At 45.4% G+C, this 24,480-nt stretch overlaps 1 protein-coding gene across 2 annotated transcripts in view; it reads left to right on the forward strand.

Annotated features, from left to right (window-relative positions):
- CD82 (CD82 molecule) overlaps positions 1-23,501 on the forward strand; it is a 39,128-nt gene extending 15,627 nt beyond the window's left edge. For both annotated transcript variants that reach the window (XM_077180010.1, XM_054634645.2), the window contains exons 2-9: positions 3,990-4,071; positions 9,196-9,268; positions 12,519-12,643; positions 13,784-13,858; positions 18,560-18,667; positions 20,324-20,515; positions 20,808-20,891; positions 21,396-23,501. In XM_077180010.1, the coding sequence (XP_077036125.1) occupies positions 4,009-4,071; positions 9,196-9,268; positions 12,519-12,643; positions 13,784-13,858; positions 18,560-18,667; positions 20,324-20,515; positions 20,808-20,891; positions 21,396-21,473 (798 nt within the window). In that variant the 5' untranslated portion in view covers positions 3,990-4,008 and the 3' untranslated portion in view covers positions 21,474-23,501. The remainder of the gene's footprint in view (positions 1-3,989; positions 4,072-9,195; positions 9,269-12,518; positions 12,644-13,783; positions 13,859-18,559; positions 18,668-20,323; positions 20,516-20,807; positions 20,892-21,395) is intronic.
- Positions 23,502-24,480: the final 979 nt, after the last annotated feature.

The raw sequence follows: 24,480 nt of genomic DNA on the forward strand, positions 1-24,480 counted from the left end.
AGGGTGGCTGCAGAGGAGGAGTGAGCCCTTCCCAGCAGAGCTGCATGGCCCAGGCATGTACAGAGCTAGCCTGGGCCAAATATCATTAAGTTCATTGAGCACCAAGCATGCAGTGCTTGCTGGGTGAGGCAGTACAGGATCTAATTGGATAGAGCAGAATTGCAATTAAAAATTAACTTAGCCTCTCTGTGCCTTGACTGATGTGGTTATAAATTCATTCTGCACATGAATTTTCCCCTTCCTGCCTCTGTGGCCAAGGCAGGTCAGGAGGCAGAGGCATTCAGCTCTCCCCATATCACCTGTCCTTCTCTAGGGTCACCTTTTACAGGAGGGAGACTGGGAGTTTCAAAGGCTCCTGTGACAAAAATAAGTTAACCTCTGTGCTGTGATCGGACTCCTCTGCAGTTGCTAACAAAGCAGGCCTCTGTCTGCATCTCCTCAGGCACACATGTCCTGGATTTTATGTTCCTACTCCACATGCAGGTCTTGTTCTCATTGCTGTTGCTGGGAGAATGATGGGCCTGAGACCTGGAGGTCACGAGCAGACAGGAGGTTATCCCTTGATGCCAGTCTAGCCTGTGAAGACTTGTTCCATTCCTTCCTGGTGGAAAACCCCTGAGTTCTGGATCAATTGATGCCTTCCTGGAATTAGTTCTCCCTTCAGGTCCTAGGTCTGAACCTTGGGCTAAGAAACACCCTGGATATCAACTTCATAGCAGCTGACCAGGCTGTGTTGGCAACCAAGTTTTTGTGGCACTAGTGCCTCAAAGCAACACACTGCATAAATAATCGTGTATGTCTTTACAAGATGGAGAATGAGAGGTTGCAAGAAATGCCATTCTGCAAGCTGATGGTATCTTATGAAATCCTCTACAGAGCTGGCATCAATCTGGAGAATGACAGGGAAAATTTGGATGTGTATGTACAGGATTGTTGAAAAGAGCAGGTGTTGCTGCTTGGGGCTGAAAATTCAAATGGTCAAAGCAGTAGGAATGGAGAGGGAGAGGAAAAAACAAATAATTGTGGACAGTCAGTGGAATTTGAAAGCTGCAGACTTCACGTATTTAACCTTGCATGCATTGCTGCAAGACGTTAAAGCTCAAAACTTGACCAACTTCAGAAGGCAAACTTCAGCTTTTACTGCAGCACTAGCTATGGTGCTTAAGTTGGCTTTTCGGCGCTGAGTGGCATTTGGATATGCCGGGTTGTGCTAACTCCAAGCTTATCTCCTTCCAAACCTGCCTTATGTCAAATTTTGTTGAGCTTCTGCTTCTACTGTATGACAGTGTTGGTCTCATGACTGTGCAATTTCAGAAGATGGAGTTTTGAGGAGTTTCATTGATGTAGTGGACAAAAATAAGTTAATTTGCAAAGAAGGGAAAGCTGGAAAATCTGTAATATTTCAGTGAAGCTCTAAAGTATCTTAAAAGCTTGAAGCAAAACCTTTAGATGCTTTCTCTCTTCTGACATGAAAACTGTACTTTGAATTACTTTATGGCTAGGGGCTATGAAAGAGATACATTGCCCTGTGGCAAAAAGAGAATGGTGCATAATGCTGTAATGCCATTGGGGTTGGATATTTGGTTTGGGGTTGTGTTTTTAATAAACATTGAGGATGGTATGCCTTTAACAAATAGCTAGGAGTAGAAGAGCCCTGATAGCAATATTTTACTCTTGTTACCTCAGGCATATCTTCTTTCTCAGTAAACTTGCTTTGCTGCTTAATTAGCTGAAATAACTTCTATAAAGATCTTCACAGCTTTGCAAATCTGTTTTCCTGACAAATCTAAACTATGTGGGCAGAGTTTAAGTAGGCAGCATACAGCTTTTAGTGCTAGGAAGCAAGTCAGCGAGTACTGGGACTTGCCGCTCCAGTTTGAAAATTAGGAGGATTGCACCTGGGATCAGATGTCTTAAGGTAAGAAGTCCAGTGCATTGTGCAGGAAGTTGTTAGCTAGCTTAGTTCTTGGCTAGGTTAAAGAAGGGAAAAAACATGTGTAACTCCCACAAGAGAAATTCATTATCACCTAGGGATCTGGCTGCCTTTGCATTCTGGTTAGACTGCCAGGCTCTGGTTTGTGATCCTATTAAGAGGAGATGTGTTCATGGTCAAGCCAGGAAGCAAGCCAGCTGGATGGGAAAATTCACATCTTAGTTATCTTCTCCAAGTGCTGCCTTAGGTGTTGGTACCTTCCAGGACTAGTGGCCTGAGAGAACATTTCTCCTGCAGAGGAAAGGAGGAATTCTGCTAACAGAGAGCCTTCACTCACTTTTCCTAGGTTGGTAGTGATGCAGCTGTTGTATAGTGCATCTGTGCTGGAACAGAGCTACCTCATGGTGATGGCTGCACCCAGGGGCCCTGAAAATGGAAATGCTGTATGTTTGACATTTGGACCAGAAACTATTACAGGACTTTTCCATGGCTCATTTGAAGGACCTACTTTTGGGTGCAACTGGCTTTATGGCCTCTGACCGGAGGAGTTAACTGAAGAAAAACTGACTGAGGTGTTGCTAACTTGGCGGTGCAGTAAGAGCTCCTTAGGTGCAATGACTGCTATACAGACAAGATTTGAGACCAGCCTGCAGCACAGCTGGCTGACATTTTATATCCCTTCTGCTTCCCATCTCAATAACATCACTGCTGTGCAGTCATGAGCTTAGCACAGTCTGTAGCTGTGGTGTTCCTTGACGTTAGAGCAGCAGCTTGAGCCACAGAGTTCAGACCTGTGCTCTCTCCTGGTAGTTGAGGGTGACCATTGCTTGTTGGGAAGGCTGGCCAGTTATAACAAGGCCCACATACCAGTTTAGCTCCAGGGCTAACCTAAATATTTAATAGGATTAAGCGAAAGCCTTTGATTGGAACAAAAGAACAAACTGGGCTCTGGTGATCCTTGGTACACTGAGGCTGACAGCAGAGAACCTTGCTGACCTTGCTCTCTTGGGGCTGTTTCTTCCCAGGCCAGGCTGGTCACCCCAGCCTGTTATTGTTCTTCCTCTGGTTGGTGGTTCTTAAGTGGCATGGTGTGTTTGGAGCAAGGAGCTTGGTAGAGCAAATTTTAAGGAACTAAAAAGTTCTCTGTTGTTTATGTAGGAAACAACTGATTCTGGGCCAGGAAGGAGAAGCAGAAAAGCTGACAGAACCACAGAATGGTTGGAAGGGACCAGTATGGTCATCTGGTCCAACCTCCCTGTTCAAGCAGGGTCATCCAAGAGCATATGACGCAGGATTGCATCCAGATGGTTCTTGAACATCTCCAGGGAGGGAGACTCCACACCCTCTCTGGGCAATCTGTTGTGGTGTTTAGTCACATGCACAGCAGAATTGTTCTTCCTCATGTTCAGGTGGAACTTCCTGTGCATCAATTTCTGCCTGTTGCCTCTTGTCCTGTTGCTTGGCACCACCAAGCAGAGCCTGGTTCATCCTCTGACACCCTCTCTTCAGAGTGAGACAGACATTGATGAGGTCCTCTTTCAGTCAGCTCTTCTCTAGGCTGAGCAGGTCTTACTCTCACAGTGAGCCTGTTCTTATAAAAGAGGTGCTCCATCCCCTTAATGATCTCTGATGCCTTTAATAATCTATGTTGCTCCAGAAGCTCCATGCATTTCTTTTACTGCTGTCAAGGAATTGAAGTAGCTTGCATCACTTTTCACCACCAGAAGTAGTAGCTAGGGTTGGTGTTTTGATTGATGCTACTATTGCAAAGTCCATATAAATAGTGATGGAATTAGCAGTGTGTTTGTGGTTAAATCTCTTCTGTAACTGCTCTGTGTCACTCTGCAGGAGATCTTGGCGACAGTGACTGCAGTGTGGTTCTGGTGTCCTGTTTTACTGTCCTGAAAAGGCAACTCTGGTATTCTGTGCTGTCTGTGCATGTGCTCTGATGTCCACCAGACAAGCCAGAGCTCTGCACAGGGTAAGGGTGTTGCTCTGAAGATGCCCAGAGGACCTGTGTGTAACATAACTCCTTGTCTGTCTGCTTTCCCCTTAGGTCCTGTAAGTGAAAGAGGATGGGGTCTGGCTGCCTAAAAGTCACCAAGTACTTCCTCTTCCTTTTCAACCTCCTGTTCCTTGTAAGTATTTTGAGCATCTGTGGAGTAAGAAGGAAGGCCTGGACCAAAGTTAGCTAGAACATGTTTTTTTGCTGGATGTTGGCCTAGTGTGTTCATTAAATAAAATATCCAGAGTTTTGGAAGGAGAGGGGGACCCCTGAAGTTGGGGGATGTCAGAGCTGCTGTGTTTGTCTCAGGTTTGCTAAGCAGCTCCACTCCCAGTAGCCACCTGCTGCCTCCAGTGCACACAGCTCCATTCCTGCATTGGGAAGGGAAAGCAGAAGTTATGGATTCTTTCTGGAAGGAGAGTAGTTGTAACTACTTTCTCTGACACATCTGGAGCAGCAGCTGAACTGTCCCTGAGCAGCAAAGCTACAAAACCTGCCAAGTAATGGCAGTGCCCTCCTAAATAGGCCAGCCAGGTTTCAAAGAGCAACTCTAATTTTGTTTGAGTCCCAACGGCTGGTTTTGATTTGTGACAAGATGAATTAGTCCAAGTCTCCTGTTTGAAATGGAGTTGGGAGGTGGGGGAGACTGGGACAGGCTTGTCTGGGGAAATAAAACAGCCCCCTGGGTGCAGTTATTTTCAAGTGTGAGGTTTAGCAAAAGACTAACTCCTTTTGGAACAGATTGGGAGGGGAGGGCCACATTCTTGCATGCATCTTTCTGATGCCTGGATGTTGTGTCCTGTGAGCAGTGATGGTACTATTGGTGATGCCTTCTTGCAGTGGAATGGTGTAGTGGGGAAGTGCAAGGTTTCAGCTTTCCACATGTCAGCAAGAAAATAGGCTGTCTCATATCAGTATCCTTTGTGCAGTGTGTAAGGAAAAGGAGGGGTCAGGCTGGGAGAGAAGGGAGGGAAGTGAATCATGATAAGGTGAGCACTGCTTTCTGGTCTCTGTCCCTGCACACAGCTTCACTCCTGCTTCCTGCATGGCTGCACTGTGCTGGTAGCACACAGGATGAACTTGAGGCACATCTGGATCTGGTTTTCCTTGGCTTACTGTGCTCGCTTTTTGCTCTCTGTGTTTCCTTCCATCCCAAGAGTAGGTAACTGTAGTCCAATGGTCCAAAGTCAGAGGTGCTCAGAGCATCCATGGAGAAGGTTCTTGAGAGGGAGAGAAGAGGTATTTCAAGTGCCACTAGGTCTTTCTGAGTATGATTTAGTTCACTTTAAAGATAGGAAAAATCATCTGAGTCCAGGCCTGTCCTCCTACTACTGCAGACTCCTCTGCAGATACCAGCATCCAGTCTCTCTCCTCTCTTGAAGAAGTGATAAATTTTAAGCAGCATATAACAGCCAGTCTACCCTGGGAGGCAGAGCTGTATTTGTTAAGACAGTGTTTGAGTCTTGCTGAAGCCCAATATCTGGCACTGTCTAGTTTTCCTTAATGCCCAAACCTCGGTTTGATTTCGTTAGCTAATCTCTGTGTAGAGAAAGTTCTCTTCAAGAAAGCCAGCCTAGCATATAGGAAGGGAGGAAGATGACAGCCTGAGATACTGCTCTACCTTAAAACACTGTCACTGGTTTTGCTGTATGCTGTCTAGGGTCATTGTGGCATCTTTATTCCATGTGTTCTTTCTCTCCCTGCTCTGCTGAGCCAGGCATGGTTGCAGGCAGCCTGTGGGGAGAGATGCACTCTCAGGAGGCAGAGTTGAACTGCTTTGTTGGGCTGACCCACATCCATGCTGCACTTTCCTATATTTTGCAAGACTTTGAGGATGGCAGGTGCTGAAGCCCTCTCTGTGTCCTGGAGAACTCCAGTCTGAGTACTCTGTCTGGGTGGCAAGTGATTGGAAGTAGTTGTTCTTTGTCTTGTGCATGTCCTGCTCTGAGCCAATACTCTGGTATAGCACCCAGCCCCCTCCCTCTTGTGGAAAGCTGGTCTGATTCACTAGCTAGACCTGGAGAGTAAGAACTTTAGGGTAGGATGTATTGTGAGAAGGTCTGTGCTGACTAAAGGGAGAAGCTGCTTTAAATGAGCTCTTTAACCCTGCTGTGCAGCACAAGCATTGTCTTCCCCTCAGACTGCTCTGTCAAAGTGGGGTCTCCAGAGCCGCTGTGTTCTGGCTGAGCTTGATACTTGTCTGGAGTGAAGGTTTTGAGTGTGCTTCTGTCTTGACTGAGGGCAAGCTTTTTACACGTGCCAGATGTTGAGGAAGGTGGAATACATTACTCTCTCCATCTCATAGGAAGTAGGTGACATGAGACATTTTTCCATTACTCTTGTTCAAGGTCTAAATTGGGGAGAGTACTTGGTGATTTTTGAGCTTGTACAGTGTGGTAGAGCTATATTAATTAGCAGAGAAACTGCTTGTATTGAGTTGCTGTGAGCTGTCAGCACAGACAGGTTTTGAATGCCTTGTGCTGCTTTTCTGAAGCTGCTGAGCTTTGTGAGGAGGGTGCTTGAGCAAAGGTGAGCACCAATGCTGCTGACAGAGCCCTATGTCTGCTCTGGACCTTGAGCTGAGCCTATGTGATTGCACCCCGTGCAGGCCAGCCCTGGCTGGCTGAAATGTGTTCCTCAGCCTTGCTGATGCTTGAAGCCTGTGGAGAGATGCTGGTGACTCTTTTTAGAAGTTAGTCATTGAAACAGCACTTCTCTGCAGCTCGAGGTCTGTGAGAAGGTCGTTTGCTAGAGCTGAAGTAGTTCAGGGACTTAGTGGTATTTTGCAGTCTTGGAGATTTACTTCAGGGAGGGGTTTGACCTGCTTTGGTTGAAGGGAAGAAGGTTACTTGGACTGCCTGCCTCCTTGCTAGAAAAGATACCAGATAAGCTTGGAGTATAATCTTAGCTGCCTAATCAGAATTTAACACGTCTGCCTTCTTGGCCAGCAGACACGTGCTGCAGCACATGCTTCTCCTTAAAGGGAAGACAGCTCTGCAAGACAAGTTTAACAGTCTCTGGAAACTATTTGTTTGGAATATATAACTGTCTGTCCTGCTTCTAATCCTTCAGTAAATGCAGCAGAAGGTAGCTACCTAAAGCAAAGCCTGGAGTTTTAGAACCTTTCTGTTGACCCCTGTGCCAGGTTCAGTGTTACATCACCCAACCTGAGCATGAAGGAAAGCAGTGCTGGGGAAGGAAAGCTGGGAACCCCCAGCTGCTCTTTCCAGCAAGATGAGTCAGCTTCATCACTGCTTAGTTTATCCAAACCCCTCTTGACTACCTCTCTGTGGGAAACTGCTGACCCTGCAATGAGGGATCTACATCCTTCTGGCTTGGGTATAGAAGGAGATTTTGCTGAGACTGGGGGTGAAACCTCCACCCCCCAGGGAGGAGGGGAGACATCTGTTCCCCACTTCAGGAGTTTACACCAGTGGAAAGAGGAATTAAACTCCATGGAAAGCAGATGTGATTTCTTCTCTGGAGGGTCTGAAGACAAGCCAGTGGCAGAAGCAGCCTTGCTATGCAATGCAAACTCCTGAAGATGCTGAGCAGAGATATTATCCTGCTAGGAAATAAATACACTCTTGTTAATGGGATAGTGTTTTCTCCCTGCCTGTAGTTATTGTCTCCCTGCCTTCCCCTTGTAGTGTTTTCCATAGCAGCTCCTGGCAAATGCACAAATTGTGGACTGGAGCAAAGATCAGAGTGAAAACAGGCCTTGGATAGTCTGAGCACCTCATAACAAATAACTTGCCAGGAACTCAGCTCAGCAGCCCTTCTGTGTTTTGTCAGCAACAGCAAAACTTAGGTGACATATCAGGGTCAGTGAACCAAAAGGGATGTCACATACAGCCCGGTTTGCATATTTTGTTAAAACAAATGCTTATTAAAACTGTAGTTGAAATGTGAGACTGCCTTAAACTGTCTGTTCAACAGTTCTTGATACTACCAAGTTTGGGAGGAATTTTTTTAGGTGTCCCAGCTGTTGCACATTCGAGGGGCCTTTCTAGCTTGATCAGCAGACTGAGCATTGTGGGCAGCATGTTGAGACATAAGGCAAAGGGGAATTCTTCTTTTCTGAGATACAGCAGCTACATGCTTTCTGAAGCTGAGTCAGTATGCTTTGTAGGTGGGAAATTGCTTGATGACTTTCTAATGCTGTCCCCAGAGCTAACTACATGATGCACCTTCTGCCAAGACAGGAAAGCTTGCAAGCAGCTTATTTCAGACTGTGGCTTTGTCTTTGTTCAGAAAAGCTTCTTTGTATGAGCAGCTGAAGCCTAGAGTAAACTTTCAAAGTGTGGAGCCAATGCCTGTCCATACAACCCTCTCTGCCAGCTTGGTTTGGGTGGTGTTTTGGCATTTTCCATGTCTCCCAAGTATTAAAACATTATCTAATGAAGCACAGAATTGCAATCTGTCTTTAGCCCTGTTAGTTTATTTCACTTCATCCTATCTTGAAATCCTGCTCAAGTGAGAACAGCTGCTTGCAGTTCTCTTGCAGTTCTTGTCCACTCCTTGTTTCTTCAAAGCCTATTTTGGACCTTTGCACAAGTGTTTTCCAGTCCTAGTTGGTTGAACAGCACAATTTTCAGCTTCTTATCAAACCTGAAGAATTGAAGGCTAAAACAAAGCATGCTTCCCCCACCTTTCAAAGTGAGATGGGAAAATACATGCATTTCTTGGCTACTGAATTCAGTGTCTGGATTCAGCTGAGTTCTCACAGGGATGTATTGCTCTACTAATCTTGCCCTACATAAGACTGTGTGGTGAGCAAGGCAGAGGCTAAGGCTAATGTTTCATAACTCTTGACTCTGCTGAGGTTCAGGTATTCGGCCAGAAAGTAGGGGCCAAGCCTCTATTTTAAAAATATTTAAAATAATATGTTTGTCTTTCCTTGGTTCTTCACAGAAGCAATGCGCTTACCTTTCGCTTCTGACAACAATGTTCTAGCAGCAGGGTGTCTCTTCCTCAGACTGTTTTGAATGGTCCTCCCATACAACGTTATGTACTGTTAAAATACTGTGTGAAAAACTGCCAAGCAGATCTTGGGGCTCCTGTGCAGTTGGCTGAGGCATTCTTCCTGGAGCTGTGCTAATCCTGTTTACCCTGGGAGGAGTACCATAGGGTAGATGGGTGGGAGCAGCAAAGGAATGATTGTTTTTAACTGGAAGTATGGATAATAGTGACTGCCTCCTCTTATTTATCTAAGCTTATAACTTACACAAAGCCGTGTATGTTCTTGCACTTTCAGATTCTGGGTGCCGTGATCCTGGGGTTTGGAGTATGGATTCTGGCCGACAAAACGAGTTTCATTGCAGTTCTACGTAAGACTGTGTTTTTTCATCTTCCTTCTTTTTCTAAATTGGCTCTGTTCTGGGGCTGTGTTTGACTGTGGTATTGTCTAGGAATAGCCATACTTTGGTGCACAGTCTGTAGCCTGAGCAGACTAAACATGGTGTTTAGCAAGATGGGATTGTTATCAGGAACATGGTGAAAGGGAGCAGCCCTGGAGACACAGCATTCCTCTTAGTCTTGTTGATTGAAACACCACAGTCAGACTGAGTGAGACTACTGCCTCTTCAACCAACAATCCAAATACTTTGTCTTAAACACAGGGGCTAGTATTTCATCCTATTTTCACTGCATGTTCTGTGTTTTCACAATGATTTCCTTACTACCATAATGTGCAAATGCCCCCAGTGCCTTAATGCAGTTTTGCTGTGTGAGTCCTCCACTGTTTTCTTTCTGTAATGATCTATTTCAATTTAAATGTTTTGAATGCCAAAGAAAGTAAGTATCTGGTTTTATTGATGCTTCATGTACATTGAAAGGAGATGGTATGTTTGTTGCTAAGCAGTAGAGAATGCAGATTTAGGGTGTGTGTGTGTGGTGAAGTGCTTTGATTACTAAAACATTCTCTTACTTACACTTGGTGAGACTTATCCTGGGCATCAGAGGAGTTCTGTATTGTGCAAGGGGCTTAGCTTTCTTCCCCTAAAGTCAGCCACAAACTTTGGCTAGAGTCTTAACAGACAGTCTGCTTTCTACAAAAACCAAAAACTGAGCTGGCTTAGCTCAGCTGGCTTAGAGTCTGGGCTTCAGAGGACTGTAAGTGGACTTTCAGCAAATGAAAATCTCAGCTCCATCTTTCACAAGCTCTGCTTCCTTTGAGCTCTTTCCTAGACACACCTCAAACTTTTCTGCTTGGTGGTTCTGGTTGCTTGTTGTCGCTACCTTCAGAATTGCTGAGTTGGGCACCAGCCTCAGGCAGTGCAGGAGGGCAGCTACACTGATTCTGCAAAGGGCTTTATCTCCTAAGTCCCCCTGAGCACTCTGACCTGGCTTGAGAGGTGCTGGACGGAGAAGACACCCCTGCTAATACCACACATGCAAATGCTACTCCTTACTCTGCTTTTGTGCTGTGGCAACTGGCTTGCTACTGCAGTACTAGAAGGTCACGAAGCACAGCAAGGGGTGTTGGTTAAAAAAGTGGGGGCATGAGCAGAAGCAGTCTATACAGCCTAAATGGTGCCTATCATGGCCTGGCTGTTTGCAATACCCCTCACAGTCTGAGGTGTGCTTAGTACCAGTGGGTCAGCAGCTGATTCCCTCAGATTGATGGATGTTACAGCCACTTGTGGAGGGAGAAGTCCCTGAACTTGGCCCTGTTTCTTCCCATTTACTTGGAATCTCTGCTAACAGAGCATTTAAGAATTTCGTTTCCTTCCTGGAGATTTCCAGTATCAGCTCTCTCCCTGCCCCCTCACTTCCTTTCCCATGCCTTGCCCCTCTTTCCCTCTGCTTTAGTAACCTAGGCATCAGGGAGGGCACCCAGCTGCTGCCAAAGGAGCCTGTTGTACTTGCTTGGCTGCCTGCCCAGCGCAGGGGAAAACACGGAGTGACGGCAAACAAGCAGGAGTTGAATGCCCTCAGAGCTTTCTCTTGCAGGACAAGACTATTGCAGATGAGAACTGCAAGTGTGGCTCTTGTCCCCTGACACTATCAGTTCTCCAAGGGGCTTTTGAGTTGGAAGTAGCTTTTTCTTTCTTCTAATGGGAATTTGACAAAGCAATGCTTTCTAGTGCTGTGGAGGTGTTGCAGCCTAGGCACTTGAACACTGACTTGCATGATAGTTGAGCTGATTTTGAGGGAGGGAGTAGGGTAGATTTGTGAAGGCCACTCCTGTAAGGCTGCTGCTTCAGTAAATGCTTTGCAGTATCAGCATGTAACCTGCACAGCAAGAGTCACAGGACTGGTGAGGAAGCAGGATCCTGGGGTTTGTGGCATATGGCCAGCCAGGGAGAGCTGGCTGAAGTGACCTGTGTGACAAATGGATCTGCTTCACTTCTTGATAACTGAAGTTCTGTTCAGCATGTTTTAGGGAAAAAAGTTTGGAAGCTGGTGGCTTGTGCCAGGTATGAGAAGCAGGGGGAAGTATATATTAGGGGGGAGAGTATCAGTCTGGGCTTGATTATTCTCCTTTAACATATTTCAGGAGAAGCTCAGAGGAAGTTTGCCTCCTGAGACTTCCTTAGCTCAGGAAACTAAATGCTGAGCTCTAAAAATGTTATTTTCATTAATAACTGGACATCCAGAATTCCCCTATACTCTGTAGCTTGCAGATACAGGAATGTCTCTTAATGATAAATGAGGTTTCTAGTTACTGTTTCTAGACAGAGCATCTCTTCAACTTTTGTGCTGTAATGCAAGAAATAGTCTGCAAGAAATAGTCAGCTGACCAGCTCAAATGGAAGCGTTTTTCTTCTGTTGCTTGCAGTACTAAATGCTGAGGGGAGAGGGCATGTCTGAAATAATCTGACCTAAACTTGGTTGAAAAACCATTGAGCATTCAGAAGCGCAGACATTAGAAACAATAGCAGGGGATATCTAGGAGGATTTGTAAAAGTAGCTAATTTGGGTATTATATCTGTTTTGATCCTGGAATAGCATCTGTTTGCAGGGTGTCATGCACAGGTGCTGCAAAGCCTGTGGTAAGTGCCATTCAAGCCAGACTTGCTAAGTAACCTGTGCTCAACACTAGCTGTAGCTTGTTGCATGTTTCACTCTGCAGAGTTAGTTTGTCCCAGTGTTGACTGCAAGTGGTTAAGTGAAAAGAACAGCTACAACAAGAAATAGTGGTTCAAAGTGAAAAGGCTATCCAAAAATGGGGTTTAGGACTTGGAAGAAAGCTTCCCTGAAGATACCAAAGGGAATTGAAGCAAAGAGACAGTAGTTATGGAGTAGATCATCTTTAATATTACTGTTACTTGCAGTACATTCATGAGGGAGTAAAATTCCAGTAAGGAGATAAACCTTGTTTGGAGACAGTTATTTGTTTGGAGTGACCTTGGGTCTTCCAGGCTCTGGAGTCCTGCAGGATGGCTTTTAAGTCTACTTTCATCAAAAGACAGCCAGAAGCATCTGTTTGTCACCGTGTTTGGCACACATCTGTGCAGTCTGTTTGGAGCGGACAAAGACAATTATCAGTAGATATGGACGCAGTTCTATAAATGGTGATGACAGACATATATTTTTGTCAGTAGCTAATGTTGTTCCTTCTCCTGGCTCCTACAGAGATGTCATCTCCCTCCCTGAAGACTGGTGCATACATCCTCATTGGTGTTGGGGCACTTACCATGCTGATGGGGTTCCTGGGCTGTCTTGGAGCCGTCAATGAAATCCGGTGTCTCTTGGGTCTGGTGAGAGTATTCGTGCCTGTTTTAGAGCCAGCCTTTAATACATCTCCTGCAAAATATCTGTTGGATTGTAGATGGGGCTTCGGTCTCCTGGGGATGTTATTTCTGCTAGGTCAGCTTAGATCTAATTCTTAATTTGCACACATTAAATTCTCCAGCAGTCAGCAGACTGCAGCAGAGCTCCTCAGACATTACTGATAATAAGCTCAGAACTGTGAATGAGAGAGGATGTCACTGACACTTCTTGCACACAGTGAGTTGAGACTGCCAACTGAGAAGTGTACCCTGTCCCCCTCACCCTGACTTCTAAGTTGGTACTGTGCTCTCAGTGGTAGAAGAGCAAGTTCCAAAGGCAGTGAAAGAAAAGAGGAAGAGTGATAGTATCCTGTTATGTCACATCTGTGGAAAGTGCAAGAGTTGAGAGAGACCCAATTAGGAATGTCCTGTATGTCAGGACCTCTCTTCAGGCAGTTCATCTATAGGAAGCTTTTCTGTCCGCGATAGGTGAGATGATACCACCATCATACATCTCAGCCTGCTACATGACTCTGTCTTATTCAGAGCACATATGTATTGGAAACCAAGCATGGCACACACTGTGTGTCCTGGTATTAGCAGTATCTTCTTGTCTAGCAATAGTAGCTGCCACCATTTAAAAGTAACCTCAGCAGTTTGCTGGTGAATCTAAAATTCAGATCCTCAAACAAATTAAATAGCATGTTTTAAAAGGGTAATTGATTTTTCTAAAAAAATACATTAAAAATTAGGTTTGTAAAATTGACTCTTGTCTGTTGAGGCTTGAGGTAGGCAGAATCCAGCTGACTGATTGAGGCCAGAATGGTCTGTGAATGGAGCTGGATGTGGGAGAGAGTCCCAGTCAAGATGACACGTGCAGAGAGGGTGTGTAAACCCTTTCCTTCCTGAAGGCTTTCTGTTGGCCTAATGGGAGAAGTGCTGAACAGCACTGCTCTGACATTGGTTCCAGCCTTTTCCTAGGAAGGCGTTGTTGATAGCAGAGTTTGTCTGCAGGCAAGAAGACATTAGCTCATGTTGTGATTTCTCTCGTGTATGTAATTTTATTAGCTTTTGTATACAGACCTTTCTAAAGACTGACAGTGATCACCTATTGTTTTTTGTTTCCAGTACTTCACCTGCCTGATGATAATCCTCTTAGCTCAGATTGCTGCTGCACTGGTCATCTACTTCCAGAAAGAAACGGTAAGTCTTTATTACCATGCATCTTTTTCTTGGTCTTGGCTTGGGAGAAGGGTGATACCTAGAAGTTCTTTCTTCCAAACTGGGCTATCCTGTTAGCAGGCATAACTAGATTCTCCTTTTCTCCCAGCTCAATAGCTTTGCTATTTGATTTTTCTGTATCTGCTTCAATAGTGCTGTTTTCTTAAGGATTATGAAACTTTATTTGGTATGCAGGCATTATTTTTGGGTAGTGGGAACAGTGGGAAAAAAGAAAGTCCTAAAATGTTTTAGACCACACCTCCTCTTGATCCTGCTGTAGGCAGCTATTTGGGCAGGTAGTAGCAGTGGTTTCAACCATGTTGCCGTCCCTGGTGCCTTGAGGAATTACCAGCCTGAGCGCTCTTTTGACTGATCTTCCTCCCTGTGCCATCTTGTTCTGTCCTTTTAGTCTTTCTGCATCTGTGGATGGAACTCCTCTTGAAAGAGCTGTCCTCTTTCCACAGAAGCAAACACAAATATCTCACGGTTCCTGCTCTACAGGTGGAGTTTAAAGCCAAGCAGTTTAATATTTTGAAGTGGATTCCTTTGTCAGGAAAGCAGTTTCACAGTGTGTGCTTCTAGAGCTCCAATGTGCTTTGTAGTGTAAAAGGGAGCTACCTGTTTTTGAGCTACCTAAGTGCATTGCAACAATCCATCATGGGTATAGGTTCCCTGGCCAAGGCAGTGCCTGATCAGGCCTTCAGTTACTTCAGAGCTAAACTGGGAGCCATATTTATACAGAGGAAACAAGCTATAGCTGTGGGGTCACTACTAGCTTTGGGTACAAGTTGTGGGTAACCCTGTCCTATGCTGCACAGCTGTATATACCACTGTATGGCTGTGCTTACCTCTCCTAAGCCAACTCTTTAGCTAGATGGCTACAGAAGGCAGAACAGTTGAGGAGGTTATGGATGGGGCCTGGTGGAGAAGTTTGGGGCAGGAGGAAGGTGCCTGCCACCAGCATAACTGATGTAAGCTTTGTACTGTGGTGACTGAGCAGCTGTCGGCTGCGTTCCTTGCCAAATGTGGTGTGACTGTAGCTTTCTCTCTGGGCTGGCAGAAGCTAAAGGAGAAACTAAAACAGTGACTAAAACTGGTGTGTAAAGATTATTCTCAACAAACAGCTCTGACTAATGCAGATATGGAGGCGTGGGGATGGGCATTCCCCTGCGATGGGGAAATGTGACTTCAAACCAGGAAATTCTGTACCTCTGTTGGTGTTTCTCCTCCAGTTGCCAATCTACTCTAGAGAACTCCAACTTTTAAGCTGTAGCTCTTCATTTAAACCTCATCAGACCAGGGAGAGTTTAAAAGTGCTGGGGGTTGTTTTCCACAGCTGTTGGAGCTGGTGTGACTGAGATCATCTCTTTTATAGATCTGGGAGAATGGTCAGGGAAGCTGGGCTTTGAACAGGTGCTCCTGTTCAGTCCCTAATGAACAAAATTAATGGAAAAGCTGTTCTAGAGCCATTCTCTTTTCAGGGATCCTCCAAAGTACCTGCCTAGAGCACTAAGAAAAGCTGCTTGAGGAAGGTCTTGGCTGAAACCTCCAGCACAGTGGTTTGGGGTTTGTGCTTCAGTGCTGCTGTGTGAGTCGCTCTGCTTCGCTGGCTGTACGTCATCCCAGGGCAGCTTGGAGTGCAGTGAGGCACACTGAAACTGCTCAACAGCCAGTCCCCAGATATCTATTGTGTTCTTTGTGTTTATTTCTTTCTGACTTCAGGAACTTGGTTAGATATAAAACAAGGAAGAACAAGGGTGAAGGAAAAGATTTTGGATCCAGAATGTAGCAAGGTGGTACTCAGTCCTTCACTTGTAACTGAAGTATTTATTTCTGTGGATTCACTTGAAGTTATTGTTGGCATATCTGTTCCTTTTTGGTGTCAAAATCCTCCCCCACACTGAAAGTATACTGGAATAGAGTTAGGGTAACTGTAAAAGGCTGAGCCTCTGACAGGAAGACTGCTGCTTTGCCTTTCCCCATGGGCATTTTTAGAGGAATGCCCCTTCAGACTGGAATTGCCCAGTACTTTTGGGAGGATGTTGATGCAAGATTTGTTTCCCTACATTTGCTGGTGGCTGAAACTCTGGGGTGGGGTTTTTTATCGACAACAACATAGTAACATCACAAATGCTGCAAATGATATTCTGCTTTGTGAACTGAATGTTGCTACTCACCTACATCTAGTGGATCACAAGCCCCTAAATGTGTGAGAGCCTGGGCAAGTTCTCTCTTGGCCTAGTTCACACAGTTCTGTGCAGCTTGGCTCTAAGTGCCTTGAGTAAAGGAGAATGGTGGTGTTTTGGGAATAGCCCTACTTGCTAGCTATTGTTTGCAGCAGACAGGCCTGTGTGAATGCACGCAGCGACTTGTCTGGGGCTGTGGACTATGCGTGAGTTTCAGGATCTGAAGTGACAAGGCAGAGGAGAGCTCCCTCCAGTTTTTTGAGCCTGCTTTTGTGTGCAGGCTAGATGCTAATAAGTGCTGAGGAAAGGATCTAGCTTGCATCTGACAGGGACAGGATAGATGGCTGACAGTGTCTGATAGGGGAAGAAGCCTGCACAATCCATTGCCTGATCAAAGACCTGGTCTTGCCTCTGGCATTCAGCTTTCCCCATCTCCCTCTTCAGTAGCCCATGTGGTGGGGAGACTGACAGCCTTGCTGCTTTCTGGCAGTGAGCTGTGGCTTTGGTGCCTAGATTCTAAGTGCCCCTGCTTTGAGGTGGTGGGATTGTGCCTTTGGACACTGGGCTTGCTAGAGTGGGAAAAGGCAAGAAGCCCTGAAAGCAAGGGTAGCCATTCGTGTGAGGTATTCGTGTCTCACACAATGTTAAGTCCTGATAACTTTAAATGGGTGGAGGTGGTTAGGATGTTGAAAGCCTGCGTGTTCTGTGTGCCTTTCTAGCTTGTTGCTCTTTCGGTTTTCCTCTGCCAGGTGCTTAAGGGTGAACAGCTGCAGATGCCTGTGTTTTCCCTTTCGGCTGCTTTATAGGTTAAGCCCACAAGCAAGCTGCCTATGTGGCTCCAGAACTGTGCCACTGTTTGCATAATACTCCCCCTCTCTCAGATTGCTTGCTACAACACCTAGGAATGCCTGATTTTTTTTTTTTCTTTAATTTGAAATGCTTCACTTTTTGAAACAAGAGCTGTTTGCAGGACTTCTTTCCTCTTCTTTTGTAAGAGTAAGGGCAAAGCAGACATACAGCTTCCCTATGTAGCTGTGGTTGGGGACATCAGGTTCAAGTCCTGTCTGCTTGTGGTGGGGTCCTGGGATTCCTGCAGAAGTGGCAGTAGGCTCCATCTGACCCAATAGCTGAGATGCAAGATGGGCCCAGGGTAGGAAAACAAGCCCAGCTCTCCTTGCCTCCCTCTGCATGTGGAGCAGCAGTGTGCAGGAGGGATCAGGGTGGGAACTCACAGGTTCAGTAACTGATAAGGCTTATGGCAGCAGCCAAGGCCAATCTCATTAGTGAGAACCAGGTCAGGTTGCCTCGATTTGAAGGGAAGAAAAAGGGGAAGTGAAGTAATTAAAAGGGGAAGAGATAGACATCATGAGAAGAAAGATCATGCAGCTCCTGTCTGTCTGGCCTGACACAGCTGATCCCAGCGAACTGAGCTGCAGTTTTCCTAGGAAGAGGAGTTGCTGATGTAGAGAAGCTTCTCTCAACAGTAGGCAGTGCTTCCTCTTGCTGAGTGTCTTGGTATTTGCCATGGTCATTGAAAATTCTTGATAGTAGAAGAAAAGAGAAACCCATTTCCACTGATTTGAAATATGCTGTAGCACCACAGTCAAAAAGGTAATAGGTGGGATGGGAACATTCTGGTGCTTAGGCTGATGTAACTCTATCCTATCCCTTGGGCAGTCTAATGGCACTTTTCTTCAACCTCTTGTGAATCTGGGTCTGTCCTTAGCAGTCCTTATGTACAGGCTGGTTAAGAAGAGCTTTGGAAGGAGGTGGGAGGGAGAAGGTGAAGGAGTCTGCCAGGTGGTAGCTTGCACCTCTCATCAAACTGAAGGGTGTTGTAAATATCTCTGGAAAAGGAATGGTGGTGAAGGGATGATTTGATACACCTGAACTTTGTGATAAGACTGTTAATGAGCAGTTTAGGTAGTTGTAATACCTCCTGTCTTAATATAGAAACAGGACTTGTGGGAGTTTGGGGAGAGGTAGATCAGCACCTTGTGAAAAAGGAAACTTTCCATCAGCTGTGTATCAGCAAACCCATCTGCATTCACGAGCAGAATGGTTTACACCTTCTCTGAGCAGTGGAGATGAGCTGCAGTGGTAGAGATCCTGGACCAGGGTCTCTCCTGCGGTACAAAATTAGAAACACATAACCTGTGAGTCCTAAAGGCAGTGTTGTCCTTCAGCTTGCACTTACCTTGCACATCTGTCTTGTCTGGGGCAGGGAGTTAGTTGTTCAGCCTGTGTCTTTGCAGGTAACCATACCTGATCTCTTTCCTTACTGCTCTCCTGGTTTGTAGGCTTTCCCCATGTCCTGGCAAGGACTTGCTGGTGCTTTGGCTGTTGAGCAGCAAAGCTGCTGCCCTTATCTGTACTTGTTAACTATTTGCAGTCAGCTTTTATGAGTGACTGTAGCTTTATATGTGTATCTGAAAGACCAAAGAAAAGTCTACAAGAACTGATAATCTAACTCTCCTGCCTCTTTTTTTCTTGCCAGTTGAAAGTTGAGTTGTCTGGCATAGTTGTAAATCTGATTGAAAATTATGACCCTTTGGATGAAGATAAGAGGAACTTGCAAGATGCATGGGACTATGTGCAGACACAGGTGAGTTGTGGGGGGCAGCAAGAGGTAGATGATGCTATTTGTCAATGCAGGCAATGACCTTTAAAGCAAGGCTGAGGACAGAAAAGCAACTATTGCACATTGATCTGGCTGATCTACAAAGTGGCCTGTGAGGTTTGGTGCCTGCAGACTAGAAAATGGTCTTGCTTGGTGCTTCTGTGTCAGACCCTGAACCATTCTTGTCTGCTGGGTGTTAGAGCTAGCTAGTGTTGGCTGTGTGCTAGTGTATCTAGCCTGTCAAATGGCACTCCAACACTTCTCTTTGTCTGCTGGGCCTCCTGAATACTAATGTGTGAAAAACATTCTGTACATGATTTTTGTAATGAAAAGTCCCTAGTTTATTGCCAGGCAAGTCAGCAGCACCACCTACCTTACTACTTGGTGCATGTTGCTTGCTTATTGTGATGGTTTTTTGCAAGTATCAGCGTTCTTGGGAGCCATCCAACTGCCCATGGTTTCTGTTTTAGCATCAGGGTCAGCTCTTGAGCAGCTAGAGAGCATTCAAGCACACTGGAGTCGTGACAGCTGTTTACTGCCAAACCACAAGCTTGAGAGCTGGCTGGCTGTTGTAGTTAAACACACGGCCAGCGTGGGACTGATGGGTAGTAACTACGAGTAACAGCATTTGTCTTCTTTCTGTTCTTTGCTTTGCAAAACACTGACCTGCAGTATTTCTCCTCCTTGGAGAATGATTTATGCATGTTTTTTCACTGCAGTTGTAACTCCTTGGTGGTGAACTCAAGAGAAGCCTGATTCTACTACTGGAGAGAGGCTACTGCTTGGGCCCTTCTTTTATGTAGGAACAGAAGAAAAAGGTTTTGCAGAGATGGAGAATTTGAGTGTTAAGAGTCTACTTCATCTCACACACTGGGAGTTAGCATTTTAAAGAGAGTGGGGTTCTGTAAACCGGGAGTTTAAAGTCCAAACCTCTTGTGAAGGAAATGTAGTTCCTTCTGGAGGCTGTGTCTTCACAGCACTCTTTTGGAAACCAAATGCTTGTCCTGATGTGGATGTTCAGCTGTTTGTATCTCATGTCTATTATAGCAGAAATGTTACTTTTCCTTTCCAAGCAAAGAAGCATTTTCCCTAAACTTCTACCTTGACATAGGACAGCCTTTCTACTCTGTACTACTGGGCAAGCACTGGGATCCATGCTTAGGATCTTACTCCCTGCTAGACTTCCCGATGTGCTTTTCCCTTCAGCAAATACGGTTTAATCACGTGGCTCTATAGGAATGTAAATGTTTCTTTGGATGGAAATTTTCCCAATCCCGTGTTCCAGCTGGTCGTGCTGCACCCAGGCGGGCGCTGGTGCGCGGTGCTGTGCTGGGGCTTGGCGGCGTGGGGACGCCACCGTGTGGTGGCTGCTGCTGCCCCGGGGCCACGGCTGAGACCCGGGGCCCTTGACCTCTTGTTTTGCTAGCAGAGTGGCTCTTCAGGAGGAAATAATGTCCCTGTGTTCTGGACAGCTCTGTACATAAGTAACCAGGGTGGTGTTTAGTGCTGCTAATTCATGCAAACTGTATGGCCTGTTGTTGCACCGGAGAGCTCCTGAGTACTTCTACCTGCCTATTGTCATGTGCAGTTATCTTGCCAGTGCAAAGGGTAGGACTGTAATGATCTCTCTCTCGTTGTTAGATTGCCTGCTGTGGCTGGACTGGACCAAAGGAATGGGAAAACAATGAGATTCTTAGGAACAAAAGCAATACTGAGTATCCGTGCTCCTGCTCCAATAGATCGAAGGACTTAATGGAAGGAAGAGGTTTCTGCAGTCTGGAAGACCCTCTCAATGGCACTGCAACATATGCTGACTGGCCTGTTCATGAGCAGGTGAGTGAGTATGTCTGGGCCCTGTGAAGCTTCCACTGAGGCTGCCTTGTCTTTGTTCCTCTGAAAATTTAGAGCACTTCTTTTTTGTCCTTATTGCTTGAAGTACCTGTGGAATTTGGGGCAAGGGGGGGCAGGGTGACGGGGATCCTGCACTTTTTTGCAAAAGCTTCCATGAAACATGGTATAGCATGTAACTGGGATAATTCCTGTGTGCAAAGATATGTTATGGATTTACAGTTTTGACAAATTTAGAGCCATGCTTCTCTTCTTTGTGGCTGTGTTTTCTCTATAGGGATGCATGGATGGTGTGGAGGAGTGGCTGAAGGACAACCTTGGTATAATTCTTGGGGTTTGCACTGGTGTTGCTGTTATAGAGGTAGGTAATTTCCTGACATTACTGTCCTATACTGTCTTATCATGGAGACTTTTTTAAAGGCAAAGCTGTTTTCTCAAGTAATAGAACCCGGTTGAATGGCAGTGCAGTTCTAGCTCTTGGTTGTGTCTGCCTGAACTGTGGCTTTTGTTGACTGGATTAAAAATATAACAAAGCCTTGTCTACTTGTGGTTCTGCCTGCTGTATCTGACTTTTGGCAATTCTGTAACCAGAATATTGAGGCAAGCAAAATCCCACTTTAGTGAAATCCCATTTGTTGCCTTAAAAAGCCCATAACATAGTTTCCAGATGAAGTCACATCTTTATGAAGCCCAATTTTTTGTCATTTCAGTTTACTGCATTTGCCTTGTATTGAGGACTAACTCTATTCACCTATATGGTATCATTAAAAGATGTTCACTGTATTCTGCTCCCCCATATTACCTATTCTTCCCACCTTATCTGTCTGGTTGCTGATTTTGTTCCCACTCTTCATACTTGTTCCAGCTGCTGGGGATGATACTGTCCATTTCGCTTTGCAAGAACATACACAGCGAAGACTACACCAAAGTGCCCAAGTCTTGAGTTGGCTACTCCAGAGCTACGGCACCACAGAGAAAGGAGCAAACAGAACATTCCTGCCTCATACCCAGACTGTCCAACCATTGACCATCCCATTTCTGATACCACTCTGCTAAGAACTGTTAGAGCTGCAACACAGCCTGATCTTCTGGCAATAGGGTCCTTGGGCCACCTGCATCCTGCCTCTGGATTATTTCTACTTCAAGAAGCAGAACTTAAACTGTCTTGTGTCACATGAGACACTGATTAACCTGAGGGGACAATGCTTTTGCTGTCTGCTCCATGTTAAACAATACTATTCATATCTTCATTCTACAACCCACTGGACCCAACATACAATAACTTTTCTCTCCCTTGCTCTTCTGCACATCTTTTCACCTCCCTCCTGAAGTCTCATGAGCCAGGAATTCTGTTGAGATTCCAGTGCTTTGCTAGCTTCACTTGCTTCACTGACTTGTGGTGATAACTAGTCATGCTTTATAGGCCTTCTCATCCCTTGCAGTTGACCTGATTCAGCTCCTACTATACATCTTCCAGCCTAGGTTCTGATCTGAAATACAGAGTGCTACTGTCACGCTTCTCCTGTTTCTGGAGTCAGCTATGCCTTGCCTTCAGTGGAGCTCTTCCCTTTGAGCATGATGAGAAGCCACCAGGAGGGAGCCAAGCCTACTTGTTTATTCCTAGTGTGACCTGGCAGATTGTGGTGGTGGTGCTCAGCTACTGATGGAATGGATCCCTTGGGTTTTGGATTTGACATGTTTCTCCCATATGCCTCTTTATCTTTTCCTCTCTCCCTAGCTCTGCTTTGCTGGCTCCTGTCAGCTTGAAGGTTACTTCAGAGACTGCTGATACTGTGGACTCAGCCCCAGGCTGGCTCTGCTCTTTGCATTCTTGGGTTGCCAACTTTATAGAGATTACAATTAATTTGATTCTTCCCCTGCTCCTTCATGAACATAAAATTTGTTAGCTGTGGATTTAGATATGAATATGGAAAGATCTGACTGGATTGCTGATGCTGGATATTAGAAATATCACCCGTGTCAGCGCCCAGTATAGGTTCTGTAGCTGGGATGCAAAGATAAGTTGCTTTTATTTCAGTTGTCTATTCTTCTGACTCCACTGTGGTCCGGAGCCATGGCTGCATCCTGAGTTCTGCCTCAAGTGCCAGCACTGCAGCAGATAAGTAGCAGGTTCTGCAGTTGTGCAGGCTGCAGGTTTCTGTGCTAATGGCTGGGCTGTTTTTTCTATTGAGCCAGGGGTCAGCAGCAAGGAGTGGTGTAGACCAGAAGAAGGTAGGAAATGCACAAGAAGCACTGCCCCAACTGCTTACATAAGACAGCTGGGTGCAAATCCTCACTTTTAGAGGTGTCTTGGGCACAGCAGATTTCCTGCTGTTACACGTGGTACAATGACTGTGACATCAGGAAGCTGGATGGGAGATAAGTGGATGGTCCTTGCCAGGGACCTGTTACAAGGTACTCGGTGAGTGAGCCTTTGCCTTACAGAGGTGGTTCCAGGACTGTCTCCTGTCAGGGGTGGGGCAGGAAGTAATAACCCTAACTTGGTTAACTTGGTAAAACCTACTTGGTTTTCCTTCTGGGAAGAAAGGCTGGTGCAGAGAATCAGGGCCCCAGCAGGCAGTCCCTGCTCTGTCCTCATCTTTGGACAGAGTGGAGTGGACATGACTGGGCAACTGGTTTTTATGGAGGTCTGATAAGGCTTTGCAATTCTGAGATATCTGCCCCTTCCTGCACAGATCCTTCAAGCTGACCTTTTCTATAGCAGAAGGCACCTTTAGCAGTAAAGCTTGCTAGCTTTTGTAACACAAAGTCTATTCTCTAATGAGTTCTTATTTGTAAGATTCTTGTTCAGTTACAGATGCCAATGCTGAGCAGCAAGTGAAAAGGAGCCCATTCTGGATTTCCGTTTTTGTCTGTTTTTAGCAACATCTTCCTACTGGAAGAAATGCATGTACAGATATAAAAGTCTAGAGGGTGAATATTTCTGTAATAAAGACTTTGCTAAAAAATATATCTCTCTGTCTGGGACTTGTGTATTGAATTGTTTTCCCCTTGCTTCCTCTCCACTCCTTTCTGCTTTACGTGCAGATCACTGACATCTTATTTATTCAAAGTACCAAAAGTTCTGATGCACATGTGTGAGATCAGTGTGGGCTCTAAAGATCCTGCCCAGCAGGGGGAGGTTACAATTTTTCTGGGCTGTATTCTAAAGTAAACTTTCTCTTGTTTTATGAAGTATGTTTGTCTTAGGGTGAGCTGACTGAGTGATAGTTCCTTGAATTACCTGCTATCTCCTAAGCAAAATACTTGAAGATGTTGCTTCAGATTTGCACAGTCTGCACAGTTTGAAGTCATAAGCCTTGGGGACAAATTCTGATGAAATACAAGCTTGCTGCTATGCCCACAGTGCATACAGCTCTTGCAAGCTTAACTATATCATTTTTTCCTACTCACTTTCAGTAGGATTCCTCAGCCCTTGCCCTTCCACTGTGAGAAGGAAGAAAACTAGATGGCCATTTTTCAATAGTTTATGTCACCACATGCTGGCCTTGAAAAGCTCTTCAGAAATAGATAGACCAACTATATAAATCTTCTTTCTTTTCTCAGCTAAGCAACTGAGAAGTGGATATGAGCTGGATCTCAAAATTCCTTCAGATCCTGCACCATATTGGTGCATCTGGACATTTGAAATGGCTTAGAAGAAACTGAAGTGGTGTACTAATGAATTTTACAGCTGTTGCTTTAGGAAGTAATGACCTAAGTCCTCATATATGTTTTGAAGAAACAGAGTGAAGTTTGCAGAGAAGGTACCTGCTGATAGCAGGTGCTGTCAGCAAACACTGGTGGCAACTGGTCTAAGTCAAGATTTCAGGAGCCCTGACCAGATGAGTGCAGAGCAAGAGGGACTTAAGTGGATCCTGGAGCCACAGTAGGGTGCAATGATCTGTCCTACTCGTGAGTACAACTTGTTCCTTTAGTCTGTCCTGGGC

Source organism: Agelaius phoeniceus, chromosome 6, assembly GCF_051311805.1.
Source record: "Agelaius phoeniceus isolate bAgePho1 chromosome 6, bAgePho1.hap1, whole genome shotgun sequence".
Classification (NCBI taxonomy): domain Eukaryota; kingdom Metazoa; phylum Chordata; class Aves; order Passeriformes; family Icteridae; genus Agelaius; species Agelaius phoeniceus.